Source organism: Charadrius vociferus, unplaced genomic scaffold (genome assembly GCF_000708025.1).
Source record: "Charadrius vociferus isolate BGI_N301 unplaced genomic scaffold, ASM70802v2 scaffold422, whole genome shotgun sequence".
NCBI classification, from domain to species: Eukaryota; Metazoa; Chordata; class Aves; order Charadriiformes; family Charadriidae; genus Charadrius; species Charadrius vociferus.
The window spans coordinates 876,245-898,729 of NW_009647080.1; the positions used below are offsets into that span (position 1 = coordinate 876,245).

Genomic DNA, 22,485 nt, shown 5'->3' on the forward strand with positions numbered 1-22,485 from the left:
ATTAGTCTAGAGCTTCTGGAAAAAAAGTGGGATGACACTTAAAGTTGTATATGCCTAATTTCATCTTAGTCAGACATGCCTGAGCAGTATACCATGGGTTACCACATAACTCTAACTCAGCTCTTTACCTAAAGACGCGTAACCTCTCTTCACTCAAAATTTCTACTCTTCCCTTTTCCCACCTCGCCTTTCTCCTACTAGGCCCATACACCGTTACCTCAAGTATCAAACTCACTCATAAGAACAGTTGTTTATATAAGCAAGTCATTCAGGGCAATTTGTGTGGTTTTACAGGTCAACAAACAAAATACTGAATACCAAAGCCTTAACTAAACAGAGGAACCAACACACTGGACTGTAGGAATTATGCTGTAAGCAATTAAATCAAGATGTTCGGAATATTTTTCTAGAATACAATGGTCGGGACATAATCTTGAGCATCTGGAAGGTATAGGCCTGAACACTTCATTCAGTTACGTTTTATCTAGTTAGCCAGTTTCAATTTTTCATGAGCATCTCTGTACAGGATTTAGAGACCTGATCAGCTGTGTTTTTAATCCAATAGCATCCAGATAAGTAAAACATTTCATTTACCTTTTGGTATTGTCTTGCAGCCTTTCCCTCAGTTGTAGAAAGAACTGGAATCTTGTATCAGTTGCAGCCAGACTGGTATGTATTAGCAGGGAAAAAGCTCAGACATTTCTTCTCTGTTGAGGACTACATTTAGTTGTAGTTAAGACATTTAAACAAAGTATTTGAAGGATATGAAGATCATTTCCATTCCATCTGTGCAATTCCAAAGTAGCAAGTAATGTGTATATACAATAAACAGAAGTACACTATCCTTTTGTAAGTTTTTGTTAGAATTTACACTGTAAGAAGTGTTTATACTTGTGAATCACTCATCTCAAAAACACTTCCTGACCCACATAATTAAAACTGACTTGTGTATTTACATAAAAATCACAAGGCAGTTCAAGTATTTGTAGAAAATCCATCTAAAAACCCAACAAAACTTGACACAAGTAACTTATCGCTTTGGAAACTTCTGATGTTTTTAATTGCAAATTAAAAACTGTTCTTTATGCTAAGGTAGTTCAGAGAGAAAAAAGAAAAAAAACACAACAAAACAAGCACAAAACCAAAACCAAACCAACCTCACAGAAGGTATAAAATCTTATCCTGGTCCAAGGACATACATTTCAGCAACAGTATCTTTAAAGTAGCCTGCTGAATCAGGCTTGAATAGTTTCTACCAGATGCGATAAAGACGACAACCTTGTTTCTGTATAGATTTTTTTTTTTTACTATACATTTAAGCAAATGTTAAATCACCAAAATGGATTTACATTTTTGTGAAAGACATTTATTGGATACAAAAAGCCCCATTACATTCAGCCTTATTTCATAAATGATTACACACAAAGAAATTCCAAAAGTGTGTGAAGATCAATAGTCTAACTGGCTGAACATTTCCAGAATTTAGATCATTTATGAACCCTTATTTCTCAACTGTACAATAATAAAATTCAAAAAAATACACTTTGTTTTTCCAGCAATACTAGTCAGAGGGATTCTGTGCTCATGGCATTAATGGCAGCCCACACTTTGGCAACTATTTGTTTCATGATTTTACATGTAGGACATCTCGTATTAGCAACAAGGTGTATGGAGAACAGAAACCTAAACAACAAAAAATTATGCAAAGTGTTCGCTTTGATCCAAAAAGCTATGGGCCAAAGCTCAAGACTGCAGGCTTAAAAGTACCATTGTCCATGTTGAGGCACCAAGACTCAGGTTCAGAAAAGCTTTCGCCATACAGAAGAGAGATTAATGACACACATCAGCGCTACCCAATTCAAAACCCCCACTGTGGACTTCCAAAGCTATTGAGACTCCCAGCTGTCTATCTTGGATACCCACTTCTGAGATGCTAGGCCATCACATCAAGACACTAGAGTAAAAGATTTGTTGAAAAGTGAACTTTAGAAATTTCTCTATAGCCTTTGGAGGGATTTTATTTACTACATCAAGCCTTTGAAACAAATGCATCTGTAGTCTTTTGCACAAAGTTAAATGCTGAAAAACTTAAGTATAAAACTACAGTTTAGTTTCTGTACAAGGTAAGATGGGACAAACATCGTAAAACCTCAACTTGTTTGTAGTTTCATGAAACTTCTGCATACCAATTTTCATCCTAGCCTCACGGGGGAACACTGACATTTCATGTCATAAATCCAAAGATAACAAGATTAAAAAACTGATTTGAACAAAAGAAATCTGAAATAACTTTATATACACAACAGAAAGCCTTTTAAAAGTACAAAAATAACATCTATATGCCAATTAGTTACCATGCTTTGACAGTTCTCTCAGTGCCTACACATGCAAGACGGTAATCTAGATTTAGAATAAATCTGCATCTGTAGAATGTATCAGAATATAAAAGACATTAACATGTGACTAACTTGTTATTTTCAGAATGGATATGTATTCAAAATATCTTTATAACCAATACTGCAATATTCCAGTCTCTGCATGTATACGTGCAGATAAGCAGCTTCCATCTTACGTGATTTTAAAATCTCCTGCAGCCTAGTAATCCACACTAAAAATCTATGATGGTTCTAGTTATACAAAGCAATTCAAAATGTACAAAAACTATAAAAAAGGGAACATTTATTGCCATGCATGAAACTTAAGTATGTTCAACTAAAAACTGCATCAAATGCAGTTTTGTTGTTTGTTTTTTTTTTTTTTTTAAAAAAAGATACACAAAGCAATTTACATCAACACTCTTAACATTAGATCAGCAGAATCAGCTCTGACTAAATACCACAGGGGTAAGACACGTTTCTTTTGCTGGTGCCTATCAGATCTTCAAATCCATGGGAACGTAAAACCAGGAATCTTCATTTCCCACAGTCAAATCAGATCATGAAATCAACTGAAATGAGAAGTGTATTAGTTTTCTCCTTGCTCTCAATCCAGTTACATACAGCCTCTCCTTTTGCATGAGGCTATCAAGAAAGTACACTCTACTTGTGCTATCACAAAAAAAAACAAGAACATCCCTACAGCAGACAAATTGCTCTCTTATGCCTTTGCTGATAGTGACACACGTATGCACAGCACATAGACGCAACTTTTTCTAGATAGCCATATATCAACATCTGCAAATGAAGCCACAAGAGAAACAGAAGATACTTTATTAACTCCACTCAGTGAGCCTCACTTCTCTAGTTCCATTTTCAGTTTTGGGGCAAGCAAATTAAGCAAATTTGAAAATTTTCTAACAAATTACCAGCCACAGACTGGATAATAAACCCTTTGTCATGAGTACATTATATCAGGCCTAAACTTCAGTGCAGCAAACTCAAAGGCAGCATTATAACTGTGCTACCAGCAGCATATACAGAGAAAAGCTATCTATCTTTATGCTCTTTTGCCTTCTCTCTTTGCCAGAGCTTGCAGGCTGCAGAGCTTATACAACCTCAAGCATCATTACCTATGAATGTATGTGGTCAGCGCATGAATTACAGGGCACCTTGCAGCCAAGACTAATTTAAAGCAAATGCATAGCTTTCAGAGAGTAAAAGTCATAAAAAATGATGATAGCTTTAATTTTAGTTCTGCTTACCAGAGAAATCATAAGAGCAGTAGCAGTGGCATGCTAAGAAAGTAGACTCTGAAGTGGTTATTTTTTGAAAGAGAGATACAAAAGAAAAAAAGTATCCGAGCCAGAGTTCAGGTTTATCAGAGCACTAAACTTCCAATATTATACAGGAGGCTATTAAAACTAGTATAACAGGATGCCATTAAAACTAGCATAACAGGATGCCATGCCACTTTCTAATAGGCTGAAGAAAAGAAAAAACCCAACCCAACCCAGGATGTTTTCTAAATGATAAAGTCTTTACCTCTTTGACTGTTTTTTTAATGAAGTCTTTCCTGTCAGATAAATCATAATTAGGATAGTTTTCATATACCTAAAAAAAAAAGTAAAAAACAAAACCAACTTCAAATTACTTTCATGCAATGTACTGTATGAATAGAAAGAGTTTGAATGAATTTAGGGCAAAAATTGGTGTGGTATTTCTAGTACTACAACTGTCAAAATGCCCTCTGTTAATTAAGGCAAGTGACAAGCTTGATTTCCTGTCCCTATTTTGACCACAAATATTTAAATACATGAATACTTTTTTTTTTGTTTTGTCACTGACTAAATTTTTCACATCAACAAATTGGAATGCCTAATTTGCCATGTCAGGCAAATAAGAATTCGCCAATCTTCATCTTGCATACTCTTTAAATAGTCAGATACCCTTGCATTAGTGTAGGAAGCTAAACAAATATCAAATCCCATTGCTTATTTATTTTTTGGTAACAAGTAAAAATGTGATCCTTTCAAGTGACTAATAGTGTCAACATATTTGAGTGCTATTCTACAACTATTCTTTGGTTAACTGGGTGGGAGAGGACCAAACAAACAACAAACAGATGCCAACACTGACAACCAATGAAGAATGTTTTATTTCAGTATACCAAATCTCAGACTTCTAGAATGACTATAAACATAACAAAGAGTTTGTACAGAATATAAGCATACAGTTTTCTCGTAAGAATAACTTCTGGTTTAATTTTCTCAAGACAACTTCTTGGAAGTATCAGGAAAACAAACATGCGAGTTCACTGACTGTAGAAAGAGTCAAGGTAACAGTACTGCGTGTGATTTGGTCACTTTTCCCTACCTTTACCGTTTCCGGCTCACGGTCCCTTCCTGGTGCATGTCCTGACAACTAATGGATTCCTTGCTGAACTGACTCAAGTCACTAACTCAGCTGAGAACTACTCATTTTTTGCTGATAGAGTTGAATGGACTCATAAAGAGAACATATGAAGAATGAGAGCAAGGTGAGCAGGAGAAATGTACAGAGAGCATGACACATCCCTCCCCTTTTGACAGTAGCAAGCTGCTGCACTGTCTCAACATCTCAAATATTTTCACTTTAATACATGGCAGTTGTTCTGGAGGTAATATTGCTACTTTCCATGTAGCTAATTTTTCTTTGGAGATTTCCCTTCTAATGTTGGGTATCAGTGTTGCATACCTTAAGATTAAAGCTCTCCTTGTTACAGCTGTTGGCAAGTAAACAAATCAATGAAAAACTACTTTTGTTTGTGAACCTTTATGCAGAATGTAAGACTCCATTTCTGAAACAATAACAAAAGTCTGTTCACAGACAACCCACTACCTAAAAAAGAGATTGCAAAATCATATATGCTTACCTCCTTGCAAATTTGTTTCATTGTGACCTCCTCCAAGTTTGCATTGGCCAACAAGTTCTTGACAGTTTCCTTAAGTTCTTCATCTGTGGGTGGTTTCTTCAGCTTTTTAATTAAAGGTTCATCATCTGAACTATCCTCAGACTCACTTTCTAAATATGAAGAATAATTTGAATTGTAATAAAAGATTTTCAATTTGTCTGCTTTCTTCCTCCAAAACAGAAGCCATCAGAACTTTCCCCAAACATCTGATGCGGATGTTCTCCCTTAAAATAGACATCTTGCCAGACAATCCATTTAGAAACAAAGCAAATGCTATCAGAACTACATTCATTTAAGAATCCGCATCATTGTTGATGAACTATCAGTTTACAAATCAATACAATACAAATCTAAGAAGCATTGGACAGATTAAATTAATCTATCAAACTTAAAAAAAAAAAAGGTTTATTACAGCAATTCTAAATTGAGGTATTATGGCCCTAAAAAAAGTACTTATTTGCTTTAAAAAAGTTTGGTTTTTTTCCCCAGCAGTGCTGCCCACTAGGATCGTGTACTTTTGCAATGCTGTCTTACTGAACATGCTATCAAAAACACTGTGACAGCTTCCTTTAAGATTCTCTTTGTTTATTAACTGAAGAGGCACAGGACACTCCTACAATATTTTCCAGCAGCAAAAAAAATTAAGCTGAACGACTCAAACATCCACTCAGTTCCTCTACTGCCAACAAGGCAAAATTCAGAGCAGATGCCAAATGATCTAGATGATGAGCTTACAGAAGACTTACTTAACATTTTTTTGTACTGCGAACATACTCCTACTGCATTTCTGTTTTGAAGGTAGAGATATTATGAATATATTACATAACATATATATAAAAAAAGATACGTATGTGTTGTGCATATATTTGTTGATGACAAAATATAGCGTGCACACACGCAGAGTCAGCCACACTAGTAGTGCCAGTAGCCAATCTGAAAATTCATTGAGTTCAGCACAGGCCAGTTTACTTTGCTGACAAGTAAGGCTATGAAAGAAGTTTAGTATAAATTCCATGCCTGAGAGTTTAACCATTCCTTTTCTTAATACACTGACAAGCAGAGTAATTAATCTGAACTGTCTGATGTCTGTGCTATAGCACATATATGCTGGTGTTGGCATTAAAAAAGTATGTTTGCAGCATGGATATATTCTGCATTAACAACTCGTAGTACAATTGTTACAGAGACATGACTTATCTCATAAGGGTAACAGAGATTTTAAGGTGGGAAAGGACCTCTGGAGATCATCTGGTTTAAGCACTTACTCGGAACAGGGCCACTGTGGAGCCGGTTGCTCTGGACCCTGCCAGGTTGAGTGCTGAACATCTCCAACAATGGGGATTCCACAACTGCTCCAGGCCCCATTTCTGCGTCACCACCCTCACGGTGAAGCTTTTCTTCCCCTGACAAGTAATTACAGTTTCCCCTGGTGGCAGCTTGTGCCTGCTGCCTCCTGTCCTCTCACTGGGCACCTCCAAGCAGAGCACGGTGCCCCACCTTCCCCTGCTCTCCCATTTGGTAGCTGCAGACTGCAGTACGCTCCCCCTTTTTCTGTCTCTTCTTAAGGCTGAGCAAGCCCAGCGCTCTCTGCCTCCCCTCCTACGGCTTGTGCTCCAGCCCCGTGACCATCTTGGTGACTGACCAACCCTCTGCTCGACTTACTCCAGTATGTCCATGTCTGTCTTGCACCAGGGAGCCCAAAGCTAGACACAGCACTCCCCAGGCAGGCTCACAAGTGCTGAATAGGGGGTGACAATCACTTCCCTCACCCTGCTGGCTACGTACCTGCTGAAACAGCCCAGAGTGCTGCCAGCGTTCCTTATCACAAGGGCACACTGCTGAATTGGGTTCAACTCCTTGTCTGTGAGAACCATCTGCCCCTACCCAGGCTCTTTTCTGCAAAGCTGCTTAGAAAGAAACCACCCCGTCCCCTCCTGCACTACTGCAATCTTTACATAGGTATTAAGGAACTCTGTTTACGTATACCTTTTATGCACGTCATCAGATATGAGAAAACCAATAGCAATAGGACATGTGTAGAAACCCTATCTATGTTAACACAAACCACATCAAGCTGCCGAACAAAAGACATACACAGTGGGTTATCTACTACTGGATCAATGTTAAGCTTCACATGAAGTCACTATAGAGACCAACAGAATTTCTCTAACGTTCTTCCAGCAGAAGGGAGAACTAGGCTGATACTTTCAGTTTATATGCAAATAAAAAGTACATATATGCACACAGCAGAAATTACATGAAGTAAACCCAAACCAAGAACATTTTTTTAATTACTGTTGCAAGGAAAGAAACACCAAGTAGCAAGCCAACAGTTCACCAATTTTATTTTCTTTCACAATTAGGTGCAAAAGCTTGCTCTCTAATAAGCATGCCAGTTAAGCCACAAGACAATGTATGATGAAAGACATAAAGCATTTACCTTTTCTAGAACTGTTCTGACTTTTTTTAGTAGTGCTGCTGTCTGCCTTCTTGACATTTGCAGCCTTCACAGGCTTCTTAGTTTTGGAAGTCGTCTTTTTAGATTTTTCTCTTTTAGATGCTTTTCTAGGGGGCTATAAAGAAGAGAAACAGAAGATTAAAATGATGGTTTCTCCCCGAACAATCCATACCCCTTTTCTACAACGGAAATTATCTTTTCTGCCAATACAAACTAAATCAGCAAATTTAATTACTGTATTTTACTAGCAATTTCTACCCCTATACCATATGGGGAAAATGCCCACAATAAGTATTTCTACATTCTTTTAAATTTCACATTGTCCTTCTACATGGACTCTTAAGCTCAAGCAGCTAGAACTTTTTGACGATACTAATCATTTGTTGTGCTACAACTTTTAACTCATAATCTAAAGGGCTGGTGTCAAGAGGATGGGGCCAGACTCTTTTCAGTGGAGCCCAGTGACACAAGAGACAACAGGCACAAAAAGGAAATTCCACCTCAGCATGAAGAAAGGTTTCTTTACTTGGAGGGTGACAGAGCACTGGAACAGGCTGCCCAGAAAGATTGTGGAATCTCCTTCTCTGGAGATATTCAAAACCCACCTGGACGCATTCCTGTCCAACCTGCTCTAGGTGAACCTGCTTGGGCAGAGGGGTTGGACTAGATGACCTCTGAAGGTCCCTTCCAACACCCACCATTCTGTGATTCTGTGACAATTACTTCTAATTAGCTTATAAAATAACTTCTAAAGGAAAAATTTTTAAAAGGACATAGTATGTTGTATTCGATTATTTCTAGATGCTAGAGCTCTCTAAGACTACACACAGCCAATTCTTGTTGCAGTAGCTGAGAACTACATTAGCTAATCCATAATTTGGCCAATTATTGCCACAAGTAAACCCCCAGAAATGTAGTATTAAGTTAACATTAACAGAAGAAATTGGTAACATAAATACAGTATATACATATCAGTGCACGGCATTATTGGCACAAATTAAATACATGCTTAACACACAAAATCTTTAGATAGTACTTCTGACAAGACTGAAAGCTTTTCTTACAGAAACAAACATGGAACATTGACCCAGAATAAACCATACTTCAGAGAGAAAAACATCACAAAACAACACACATTGTAACAGTAGTTACTAAATTCGTAATTCTAATTTATATTTAAAATGGCAGTGTAATCAACTGAGCAAACAATGACATCTAAACAATTAAGATTAGCTCATATAAAACTTAACTGCTTCTCCCATTAGCACCTGTGCAACTCAAGAAACTAGTATTTAATAAAACCTATTCTATTTATTTACATTGGCTTGATCAGTTATAGTTGCACTCACTCTGCAGTGTTAAAATGAAAGAAGAAGACTTTCACTGTTGAAATTCAGAAAATACACTCAAGGATGGCCCCATTTCTAAACAAACATTTGTAGTTTCTAACATTTCAGCTTTCGAGTTTCTGCTAAAGCTCCATCACCAGATACAAAGTTAGAAGTTAAACCCAGCACTCACATTTCAGTTTTTTCATAAAATTATGCTCCCCAGCACACAAAAATATTTCCAATATCTTTTGCTTCCAGGTAACTCTAAGATTTCTTGTTTGTTTCTGTTGTTTAAAGAAAGAGTTGCAACCAAAAGAAACACATAACTCTGAGGACAATCTGTTCCAGCCACTCCATGCCTAGGATTCTAACAGAGCTGGTGTAGCAAAGCAGATGTGCTGCCTACATCTTCCTACATCCTATGCATTCCACCTGTAATATGTTAAAGGATGTCATAAGCTTAATTTTTTTTTTTTAAATGCTGCAATCTCAAAGCTGTACAAACGCAGATATTTTCCATTTCACCATTCCCTATATTCAAACTAATTTGACATACTAGTGTTTGTGTAATAATTAAGCTTTTACTCCACACAAGCCAACTTCAGTTTCTGTAAGACTTCAGTCTACTCAGCTATTGCTTGGCAGAGATGACTAACTCCTACCTTCTGAAAGGAGGCAAAGAAGACCTAGTTAGATCAACAGGGTTTACTGTGAGGTTTTTTGTTTGCTGGGGTTTCTTTTTTTTTTGTTTGTGTGGGTTTTGTTTTGGTTTGTTTGTTGTTGTTTTTTTTCTTTAAATATCTGAGTTGTTGAAAAATTTTCTAAAAGACAACTCCTGCCTTAAAGCGATATTCCTCTCCTCACAGCAGCAAGACCGTCTTGCTGAAGAGATGAACAAACACATAACTAACTTTTAGTATTTCAGCCCTCTTTCAATTTGCCATTTGTGGGGAAAGAAAAAGGGCAACTAAGAATGAAGTTTGCTTCATGGAGGCACAGAGAATTTCCTTAAACCATGTTTTTAAATTAAAACTAACACCTATCAAAATGACAGTGACAAAAACTGTTGACGTTACATAAATTGGCCTTTCAGCAAAAGATTTTTGTTACTATTTTCTGTAGCTCAGACTATTTACTTAACAGCCTGTCACATTTCCACTGCAATAGACAGAATGTAAACAATGGTCTTATATTACAGCCAAAGGTTCCATAGCTTACATAAAGGATTTCCTTGGACACCAACAGTGGACTAAGTACTGTTTGTTGCAGAGCTCTGATCGAGGCTAAAAAGGCAGTTCCATCTAAATCAAAATATAGGATAAGATGGAGCCTGTAGCTCCTTTTTTTTTTTTCCCCCAGGCTTCAGGCATATGGATAAATCAGTGTTCACTTTGTACACAAATCAGCTGTACACTTGTACTCGCCTAGCCCTCCGTACTTTGTGTCTATTCTGTGAATAAGTATGGGGCTGAAAGGGAACGCACAGGTAAAGGTATTTTGCATTTAAATACAAAGTTAATCTCATTTCTCTCCTACTATGCAAGGCTAAAAGAAGTTTCAAAGAAAACAGAGAAAAACAGAAAAGACAGTGAGATGAGAACACTTTGGAGACTGGCGGGATCTTTGTAAGGCTGCTTACTATTTTGCTCACTTTATCTTTGCGATCCAAGACAGAACCCTAAAAGAGAGATTACAACACAAAATCCAGGAGAAATACGGAACCAAGATCCAAAACCAACACAGCTAGGTAGGTCAGGGACCTATACTGAATTCAAAGTTAAGTCCTAGGTATCCAAACAAACCCTACACAGAAAAAGAAAAGATAGATATTGGGAATTTTTATGAAATTACATTAATAGTCATCACAAGATGATACAAGAAATTCAATCAATTATGTTTTAAAACCTGGCTGCCCCAAAATCACAGATAGTTTTATAAGGTGCACATATACATCTAAGAATCAGAACCTTCACCTCTTATCTTATTAATTCTCTAACTTTAATGCACTAAGAAATTATGAAAATCTCTTATAAATTGCAGATGTATTCTCTTTTCTTTCAAACCATTCATTCAGTTAAACATCACTTCCCCTCAACTCCGCATATTACAAGAATTACCGATAGATAACAACCACATAATGACAAACTGCAGACAAACATTTTTAGTTCTACGTTGAAAAATAAACAAAAACCTCATTACCTCATCTTCACTCTCCTTTTCTTCTGAAGAGTCATCCTTTTCCTTCTTTTCATCTTCTTCACTACTGGATTCATCTGACAAAATCTCTGGGCACTTGGTGCGTTTTGCTTTTCTTGTTGTTCCAGTGCTACTGCGTTCTTTTTTGCCACCTTTGCTTGGTGTTTTTTTGGACTTCGGCAACGGCTGAGAGACAGGGAGATGTGTTATCCAAGTAAGAATAGAAAAGTGAATTTTAAAAATATAATTTCCTTCAAGTTACATGAAAGGACAGTAAACAAATACAGAGGTCTCAAGTCTTGAAACAAAAACCAGGATTATTTTATGTACTACACTTAAGCTGTAACATTTTGCAGTAAGCAGAAATTCATTACATAGATGGACCTGAGTAAAATCAAATTTCAGCTAAGCACCCTTCCCACTCCCCTAACCAAACAAATCCTCAAAGGTGGGGGGTGAGGCAAGGGAAGCAAGAAAGAACATTCTGGAAGGAATGTTTTACCTACCTGTGCTCCCCCAACCCCTAAAAGCAAGGTTTTTCTTCCTTTAACAAATTAGTGGACAACTCTTCGGAAGACTTAAAGGCAGTAATTCTGTCATGTCTTATGCAAAACTACATTTTGTTGTCACTCAGTACCAGAGTCCCTAACGCAGCATGCAGACTCCTTGTTCACATCACTTACCAGTGTTTCCTGGGAACAAATTTAATTTCCCGAATCTAACTATTTAAGTATTGCTTTTAGATTAAAAACTGAAAGTCCAAGAAGATTAATACTAGAGTACAGTAGTCTTAGCAGCTGAATCTAGTGCACTAGCACATTCTAATTAAAGCAAGTTTTCCTAGCCTTGCAACAAATTCCATTTAGTGATGACCAAATGCGATCACATGCACTTGTCAACTTGTAGCACACCCAAGTAACATTTGACACCTTATTTTCCTGTCCTTTCATGTTTTATTTCCTTGCTCTGACACTTTTTTTTTTTTAAAAAATTCCTGCTCACATAGTATGTCTATTTGCCTCCATTCACCTGCAAAGCCCAAGCTACTTAGGGTATTTGGGTACAGATATCTCTAATTAGCTTCATGTGTTGACCACATATACACTGTTAGTGCACAAAACCACAATGGGTGCATTTACATGTAAGCATATAGTTTCTATCTAAGTCCTCACCCCATTATGGATATCTGCAGGAGCAGAGCTACTCTCAAGAAGCCATTGCTACTTCAGTAAGTTATAACAGTAATTGCATTGCCACTAGTAACAGGCAAATATTAAGGAATAGACACAGCTCCATTTTTTATCAGAACAGAGTTATAAAAGCAAGCATAACAACCTGCATCTCACCTTGCCTGAAGATTTTGGGTGCATTAAGAAGTTTAAGATTCTGGTTACCAGCTCACTATTAACGCCTGATCTTTCCAAGTCAAGAACTTCACAGATACTTTTCAACATTGCATTTCTAAATCTGGAGACAAAAAAAAAAAAAAAAAAGAAGAAAGATTCAGTATCACATCCTAAACAATCAGTCAACATTTGACTGCTGACTGTTAGAAGCTGCTATATGGTTTGTGTCTGCAACCTGACAACAGACATGAATACATACACTTAAATGTTTCCAGTCTTATCTACAGTTAAACAAAGAACCACCACTACCATATTACATAAAGCAAAATAAAACAAAATTCCCAAATCCCCATGTGTGTAAAGTAGGATATAAAAAAATAGAAAAAAGGTACAAAATCTTAGTAAAAAAGTCTTCCCCACAATCCCTCCTAATCTACCACACTGGAAACAATCAATCTTGGAAAATAAATCCAATGAGTACAAGACTTGAATGCTAAGCGGTCAGTGGGGTCTCCCTTTATTTACTCTGGCTCCTTACCCCTTTATGGAAGAACCTTTGACGAAGCTAGGTGAAGAGAAACTCTGACATCCACCCCCTTTATTCTAAAAGGATCTTGAACTAATCGTCCCATTTAACCATTTGTACCACTAGTATCGAAAAAAGTGTAAAGACAGAGACAAATCCTGTGAGGGTATGACATCAGAATGCAAGCTTAACGAGATCTAAAAGAAACCCCAAAACCAAACAACCAAACAAGGAAACCCCTACTTATTCTACCTGTTACTGCCCTTCAAATCTTTACGATTTCCTCTTCACTCATTTTGTACAATGCTGCCTGAGGAGTGGATTTCATTGTCTGACCATTTTTCACAAGTTTAATAGCTATTTCTGGTAATCAAAGTCAAAGGAAACTTATTTTTCATCATTTCTTCAAAGAGTCAGTGCAACTATTTCATGGTGGTCTACAACCTCTCTAAAGTAGCATTTAATTTCAGTCTGTCCCTTTAAACTCACAGACTTTTAAGGGAGCAGAACAACTTTATTCTCCCATGTTTTAGGGCATGGGAACAAGAGATATTAACTGTTTTGGTGCATCTTGCTGCTTCAAAATATAGTTCATCCACCATCCTTCCAATGATGAAGGCACATCTTTCAATCATTTTTCTAGACAATGTTATAAAAAAAATTTTCTGCAATCTTAACATGCAGAGAGCCTTCCTGTTTAGCTTTTGAGAATACACTTAATATTTGCAAGGTATTCCTGCAGAATCAAAAGTCATTCGCCTACATTTTAGGAGACAATAATACTATAGAGTTAAAGCTACTTAACTTGTTAACAGATTTAAAAACTGCATAGCATTGAAGTTTCCGTTTCAGACTTTCAAGACCTTGTATACTGAACTTAAGATTTCATGGTTCTATTGCTGCTTTAACTAAAATTCTTTATGAATTGTGTTACACATGGCATCTGTCCTCATATTTTCACCTGGGTTAGAACTAACATATACAAAGAATAAATATCACCTCCCAAATAATTTCCTATTTTAATTCTTTAAAGATACATCTGCAGGTAACAGCAAACATAATGTACTAAGTATTAAAATCCAGTTCAAGTGTGGCATAAACAAGTTCACACGAGTTTTTAGTCAGTAACTGCCCTAGCAAGTAGTTTTGACTTAAAAAAAAAATAATCCAAGAACTCTAGTTTGCACAGCAACCTCAACCCTTGTTCTTTGGAGTTCATGATCTGAACAGTAAGATTCTGCAAAACAATTTTTTTTCTTTGCTCATCTTGTTTAGTGCTGTTAAACATGATGACATCCAAGTGTACAGTGTGGGCAGAAATCAACCAAGTAGTCAGCATAAACTAATAATCTAATCAGCAGGGTTTCATACATAGCTATGAACAGCAGCAGAACTTACACAGCAACACAAGCACACAGGCCTCAGTACCTTGATATGAGTGAAAATGCAACCAGTTTTCAGAATATTTGCTGCAGACTGAAGGGTAACAAAACTTAACTAGCATTTGTTTCATACAGAAAATATAAAAAAAAAAAGAGCTAAAATATTTAATTTGTGATTTTTTGCAGATAAGGGGAAACATCCATTTAAACCAGTGGGAAACAGTCAAAACGCCCATCCCGAGACAGAGTTTGTCTTGTAGATTCACGTGTATTTGAGAAACCCTACTCCTAGAAAACTACATATCTGAGGAAGGAAGATTTGCAAATTCTGGAAGTCTTCTTGCTATCAATGAACTGATGCCAAAAAAAAAAAAAAAAGAAGATTTAGAATCAATTGTGTAGATTTTATTAGTTCTTTTATTTGTTACACCTAGCTGCACAAATATGCAAGGGCATCTTTAAACCCTTTGAGTCCAGTCAAAACCAAGCTGCACCAGCTTCTCCTGTTAATAGTGAAGCGGCTTATGTGGGGAGACACTAAAAAAGAAAGACTTTTTCAACCAGTTGCTACACAAATTCTAGGAATAAGAGTGTATGTTTCATACACAATAACCAGAAATGGCTTTGATTCTGAAGGAGGAAGGTTTTGAGGCATAGAAGGATGCATGTTTGCACCATGAATAGAGGACAACCTATTCACAACACTATGCTTGCCCTGGGCAAATAAGGTTTTCCTCTCACTTGGCAGAAGAATCTGCTAGTCAGCACACGATAGTTAAAGCCAGGACTGTACGAACTGTGAATGAAGTGTTCGCAGTTTAACTCCTTTTACTACATTTCAAGTTGTCTTAAGAGATCAGTTTGTGTGATTAAAATGAACTCAGGAACAGACCATAGAGCTCTAGAAAACAGCTACTCAGCTTAAAGTTTAAATTTAATCTGAAATAAAATTTTGAAAATAAGAAGGACTGTATAGCATGAGTCAAGCTTTGTTAAGTAGCAATAGAGATCATTACTTCTTTAACATTTCTTCCTTCTTTTTGTATTGGTCACTTCCTTTTTCAAATGGGAACCCGCTGAACTGACCCACATTCTTCTTGAGGGAAGCAACCTAGAACAGAACACACAGATTACTTCCCATTGCAAGTAGTTTAAAAGATTTAATCCAATTACATTTGTAAACTTGTCATATGAGAAAAATCTATTCTAACATTTAGCTTTCTGTTGACAAAGTTATACCCTTTAAGTTATAACCTACATGGATTATGCCTTTATTTATCTCATGACACCCAAACTACAACAATTAAGTTCTTGTGATCTTGGTACTTTTCATTAATTTTAGTAACTTACCAGGTAAAATCACCTCCCATTTCAAGCTGGTTTAGAATGTACCGCATGACTATTTACAGCTTTGCACAACTATGATCATATGAAGCCTGTCGCATGCTTTGTACCATGCAATTTGTTATAGAATAGTGAATTTTATTTTTACTATATAATCTGCCAAGCAGATTTGCTTTATTTGCTTTTCTAAAGTCTTACATAGGACCATGATTGTACTTTTGAACCTTTTCTTTAACGATGACAATTTTTTGCATTTACATACCACCCAATTTACAAGATTAACCATTATACCTGCAGTCTGAACAGGGTTGAACTTTCATTGCAACAGCCCTTGTAATGGGAAAATTGCTCCAATCAAAATCCCAAATATATTGAGTTCTTTGTTTTCACTTTATCTCTTTTTACCAAAAATAAGTTAAAAAACATCCCCAAATCTTTTATTCTTCTGAGGTCTTTTTAACACTATCAAGAATAATTTGAACTCACTTTTGAACTCACTTTCAATAGTTCTACAAATTTTGTTCCTGGCGTTTCTCCATTAGTTTATAATTTTACCAAAGCTAAGCTCCTTTTCCAAAGAGAATTATCTTTGTCCAGCACCTAGAGAAAATTTGCAGATGGCATTGGTATGTTTTAGTAAAAATATTAATTATGATCCAAAGCACATACAGAACGTGCATACAAGACAACAGCTGATCTTCGCTTTATTAAACAGCATTCTCAGTTCCCAGCAATCCTGATTAAATACAGTTTTGGATGAAACCATACCAACATGTTTATATATATATATATAATATTCTCATACCTTTGGACTCAAACCACTGGGACACTGCAGCAATCCAGCTGGACTTTCTAACAAGTCTACATCCAAAAGACTAAATGTGGGAGGGCAGAGCAAAAGTGGGGGTGGAACTGCAAGCAAGTAAGTGGTGTGGGAGGGAAGGGCGAGATCTGTATTTCAATAGCAGTTGTGTATAATTAGTATGATTCAGGAGTGTTAAATATCAATTTACAATTATATAAGTTGCACATAATTATGAAATGGCAAGTAGTTGTGTACCTATTAATTGATTATTTATTATCAATTACTAAAACAATTATTAACAACGGTATCATTGAGTTGTTAGTTTCTTAGTAGTGTGTTGCATAATCAATAAACAATAGTCTCTTAAATCTATTATGCCTCAGATCTGCAATCTAAAGTAGGAAAGATGGACTCTGAGGTAACGGTATCCCAGTACCTCCCCGCAATGACAGTAGAAAAGCGTTACTCATTTCATGAAGAATAAGTGGATGCAGTTAGATGACTTCCACAGTAGAGCGCATTAAATCAGAAAGTTACATGGTTCTGTCATTGCACCTTTCCTATCAAACAATTAAATTCTACTGCAGGACAACCCAGAAGTTTGCAAAACTCTGTACACTCTGAGTCACAAATTCTCTAGTCTGATTTATTGCCATACTGAATATACAGAATAATTCACAGAATTAGGTCTTAATGAATATATACTGTTCTTTTTCTGAGTAATCAAGTCAACTATTTTCTATTTAAACAATTAAGCCAACTAATTGCTATTTAAACAAGCATTACTTTTGTAGCAGTGGTCTGAGATATCACAGTTAGCATGCATCTATACTAGTACTATTCAGTTCCTGGTTTCTGTGTGCTGGCTGTTCAACTTTCCAAAATATACAAAGAGGTTAAAAACAAATTTCTATAAATATGGTAAGTGTATTGAAATAGTAAAATGTAATCTGCCTTAATTTCTCTGCATCCTTTTTACCTCTATGAGCAAAGAAGATGGGTCATATTTACTCTGAAATTTAAGGCACAACCACTGATACATAAAGGGCTCCAAGAAAGATTTGCTATTACATTTTAAGTTTCATCCTTAAATACAAAAGCAAGCATACTAGTTTTTAACAAATATTTTAACTACCTTAGACAAATGTGACAAAAATCACTATAAAGATTTTACATATAGTGTAGTTTTACTTTCTACTGCTTTGTGCAAACTAAAGGAGAAAATGGCTAGGTAAGTAGCAATGTATTAAAACCCACTAACAGGTTTCAAACATAAAAGAAATAGAAGTACTAAGAAAAAGCTACATTGAACAAAATAACTACACGGAGTATTTTGACTATATTCTGTGTCTCAGCAGCTTTTAATATGCGAACCATAAATTATTTCCAACTCATCCTCATAAGGTAAACCACCTCTCCACCCATTAAAAAAAAAAATTAAAACAAAATCTATATTCAAGCAGACTTACAATTCAGTACACCTGTCCATAGGATTTTTATAGGAAGAGTAGTTTACAGGAGTTAGAAAAATTGTGGGCTTGCTTAACTGGTCCTGCAATATTCATTTTCTAAGTAGTTTGTAATAAATGACACATAAGAAGTAGATCCACACATGCAAATGTAAAAAACTGTACTACAAACACTTTTATATCTATTAGTTCTCATGCATAGTGAAAGAGTGATTTTAAGTTCTTACAGTGCCCGGCCTGTTGTAGAGGAGTTTGTGCAGGTTCCTAAGTTCATCTGTCTTCTTTTTACTCAGAAAGAATTGTATCCTTTCAATTTCACAGAGTTTTTGTCCTTTTCCTGAAACAGTTAAAATCAATTATGCAATTCATCACGCTCCTATTTACCTATGAGTTTATATCTTCAAATATCTACTGTTTTTTAAGCAAGCAAAGAAGTTATTTCAGAATAGCATCAGACATAATAATAGTTAAACATTAAGTAGGCTTTTTCCTATCAATTAGACACCCTGACATTCTCTTTACTTACTTGACAGCACGTAGACTGGGGTACAAGGACTTGGCAGTTCTCTTTATTCTAGGTGCTCCTGCCTTTGCTAGTGATGGCTAGTTACCGAATATCCTATTCCAGCTAAGTTTAAAAATTATATAACTTATATGGTTTAAATTGATGCTACACTGTAGAAGAGTGCTTTCATGTAATTATAATAGCCTTACTATTTTAAAATGTATCATGACTGTTAAGTTAGGTCTCATCTACAACAAATTAGTAATTTGGTCTTTTAAGAGGTTTCATTATTGTTCCCATCACTCACAATTCTTATGTGAGAGCACAAGCTTACCCGGTGTAATTGTAAAAGGTTCCTTTTGCAACGAAGACACTTGCATGGTCAGTCGGTCTACCTTCTTTTTCTCCCTTTTTCCTTCAACAATGAGACTCTTTTCTGCAAAAGACAGCTTCCTTAAACACAGTATTCTTCATTACATAAGCAGATTCCACTGTAGCGACAGACAATACAACACTGAATCTTTGCAACTGCAAATCAAAAATGTATATAACCAAGTACTATGACACTTGCAAACCTTTGGCTAATAGGTCAATGGGATTCTATGGAGCTACTTATTGGAGTCTCCAGTTCTTAACTGCAATCCTACATCCAACTTAACCTTGAAGACAAGGCTGGGCATTTCCTAAAGGGAACCTCACCCCACAATGGAGATTGCAGCACTATGCATTTTCAGAAATCCATTTTTTCTCCCTTCACTGCCTTTCTGATGTACAGAAATGACATTGTTTGCATAGCCTCCTTCTGGGATGCCCCAGCTCCTACAAGCACAGCTCCACTTTAGCTCTGTCGAGGAGAATACTAGCACCAGATGGGCAAAAGGAGAGTCCAGCACGCCTGCAAACGCTTTCTCTTCCCACTGCTGGACTGGAGGACCCACACGTATCAGCAGGAGAGGCAGAAGCACAAGCACAGTGGAACTGTACTATACCTCAGAGGGCTTCGCAGCACAGCACTCTGCAGGGCACGATACGAGCGTCACAAATACTACAAGAATACTATTCCCAGTAATTCTGGTATTGCTTAGTAATGAATACATTTAGATTGCTTTATGTATACATTGCACATCACTACTTTAATGAGACCATCTCAGGAGAAAAAAAACCCAAAGCTTCATCTAAACATTTCATACAAAAAATTTAACCTCAGATCACATATCAAGCTATCCTTGGTGCTAAGCAGATGGGCCCTCCTGGCTTTAATATCTGAAAGCAACTTCAAAATGTGTATGAACATCATCAAAATTTGATATATATCTGCTGAAAACAGAGCAAAACATACTTGTGTGTACACAAGAAACAGTTGTTTTTAAAAACCTAGTTCTAATTCCTCTATTGTTTCCCAAACAGCATAACCTCTTTTCTTTCTACTACCTTTCCTAAAAGCAAACCTCAGCTCTTTTAAGAATCCAAGACCCATCAGTGACTTGGTGTCATGGCTTAAACCCCAGCCCCAACTAAGCACCACACAGTAGCTCACTATGGGTTGAGATAAAGACAGTTTAACAGGTAAAGCAAAAGCTGTGCATGCAAGCAAATCAAAACAAGGAATACATTCACGACTTCCTGTTGGCAGGCAGATGTTCAGCTACCCCCAGGAAAGCAGGGCTCCACCCCATGTAACAGTTACTTGGGAGGACAAACGCCGCAACTCCAAACGTCCCACCCTTCCATCTTCTTCCCTCAGCTGTGTATGCTGAGCATGATGTCATATGGTCTGGAATACCCCTTTTGTCAGTTGTCCCAACTGCATCCCCTCCCAACTTCTTGTACACCCCCAGCCTATTCTCTGGTGGGGTGGTATGAGGAGCGGAAAAGGCTGTGACTGTGTAAACACTGCTCAGCAACAGCTAAAACATCCCTGTGTTATCACCACTGTTTTCAGCAAAAATCCAAAACATAGCCCCATGCTAGGTACTATGAAGAAAGTTAACTCTATCCAAGCCAAAACCAGCACACTTGGTTTTCACTGTGCCATACTGCAGCTCTACTTACATGGATGCTTTAATTTGCAAAATACACACCTAGAGATTTCAGGACAGAAATTAACACTTTCGTACAGTAGTTCCTTCATCACATCTTGTATTCCTTGACTACCCTCTTCAATTACCTGCCATAACAAAAAACCTGCCCTGCTTGCTCATCTTATGATATCTCCATGATTTTTAACAAAATTAGTCAAATGGAATTTCTCCCCTCCAATATAATTAAATTTTGGTACCGAGTAAATTAATTCACAGTAGTTAAGCAAAGACATCTGTACTGTTTCTAAAGCTATTGCACAGATTTTTCACGTTTCTCTCTTTTGCAAACACAGGTCACATCAGAGTGTTACTGGAATAAAAGGATTCTGCTTTGGATATCTATTTTTATACAAATAATTTGATAAAGGATACTACCTCTTCTAATCACCTAGAAGTTTATACAACAACAAAAAAACCCCTAGCATAGGAATCCAGGATGCTGTCAATTCCTTGAATCATTCCTGAGGAACATCAGCATCACCGTTTATAGTGTTGCTTGTTACAGTCCACTGGGAACCAGTTTATGCCCCATGAGACAGATGTACCATAGATTCTCCTAAACAATAATTGTACAATTAGCCAAGATCACAGCAGACTGCATTCAGGTGTTTTTAAAGGACAGCTTATTCAGTGGAAAAACACATACCCTTTTCTTCCTCCTCCTCTTCTTCCTCTTCTTCATCTTCATCACTTTCCTCAGCTTTGTTTTCAGTTTCAGGTTGCTTCTCATCTGCTTTTTCAGAAGACATTGTATCTTCTTTTGACGAAACAACAGCAGACATGGTGTATGGTTCTGTAAAAAGCAATCAGGGAAACCATCATCAATATAGCATTATACAGGAAAAATACAGGAATCTTGCTTTTTTAAAAAAAATAATCTTCTTGTACAGTAGAAGTAATGTCATAGCGCTCATATTGTGATTGTTCACATTCATTAAGACACTAAAGTATTCTGCATACACACTATACATAAAATTTTTCAGGAGGAGTTGCCATCCATTCTACAACTAACCTGGGTAAGAACAGTTTAAAAGGTTATCAATTCTTTCCACACACAACTCTTTTAGCTTGCTTTGGGAGGCATTTAGAAACACCCACTCAAGGCAGCTGCTGCTGTTATCTATTAAGAACCATAATGTTTTAAGATATCACAATTTTAGTGTACCATATCATAAACTGAAGTTATTTCTGATCATGGTTAACTATGCATACAAGTTTCCTAGTAAGTTAAACAAACTAGATATGTAGATGGGAAATGGGAACAGAAAAATAAAAAATAAAATTACAAGCAATATAGAAAAAGTTAACACTGCTTTCAGAATTCAAATCACCATGACATCTTAGGGCTTGAAAATGCTTCAAAATTCAAAAACGAATAAATGCTTCATAATTAGCATATTTAAGAGGAGTCTTCTCTTAGCATTTGAAGTGGCTGAAATGTTTACTTTAAAATTAAAACATCGCACTTTGGCAATTACCATTTCCTTACTGACAGAGGATGCTTATCTAACAGAGGAAGACCATAGAATCATAGGGTGGTTTAGGTTAGAAGGGACCTTGAAGATCACCTAGTTCCAACCCCCCTGCCATAGGCAGGGACACCTTCCACTAAACCGGGTTGCTCAAAGCCCCATCCAGCCTGGCCTTGAACACCTCCAGACAATCATGTCTGTTCATTTTAGTAAAATTCTAGCTTTCAAAGTCTTTCACTGTT

The 22,485-nt window shown here is 36.7% G+C and overlaps 1 protein-coding gene across 2 annotated transcripts; it reads right to left on the minus strand.

Moving 5' to 3' along the window:
- Positions 1-1,279: 1,279 nt before the first annotated feature.
- Positions 1,280-21,560, minus strand: DEK (DEK proto-oncogene). Of its 2 annotated transcripts, none has more exons than XM_009895806.1 (10): positions 21,418-21,560; positions 19,025-19,126; positions 18,413-18,522; positions 15,584-15,678; positions 12,660-12,780; positions 11,317-11,499; positions 7,769-7,901; positions 5,290-5,438; positions 3,921-3,989; positions 1,280-2,947 (listed from the first exon to the last, which is right to left on the minus strand). In XM_009895806.1, the coding sequence occupies exons 1-10, from the start codon at positions 21,551-21,553 to the stop codon at positions 2,936-2,938; spliced, it is 1,110 nt and encodes a 369-aa protein (XP_009894108.1). In that variant the 5' UTR covers positions 21,554-21,560; the 3' UTR covers positions 1,280-2,935. The 2 variants fall into 2 exon arrangements, with proteins under 2 accessions (XP_009894108.1, XP_009894107.1); XM_009895805.1 differs by having other exon boundaries at positions 1,934-1,954; positions 21,418-21,553.
- Positions 21,561-22,485: the final 925 nt, after the last annotated feature.

Coding starts and splice junctions, on each gene's coding strand:
- DEK (XM_009895805.1), bottom strand. CDS start 21,553: ATGTCTGCTGTTGTTTCGTCAAAAGAAGATACAATGTCTTCTGAAAAA. Junction 18,523..19,024: donor ACCTTTTACAATTACACCGG/GTAAGCTTGTGC, acceptor TAACTGTTTCAG/GAAAAGGACAAAAACTCTGT. Junction 12,781..15,583: donor AAGGAAGAAATGTTAAAGAA/GTAATGATCTCT, acceptor TTTTGTCTCCAG/ATTTAGAAATGCAATGTTGA.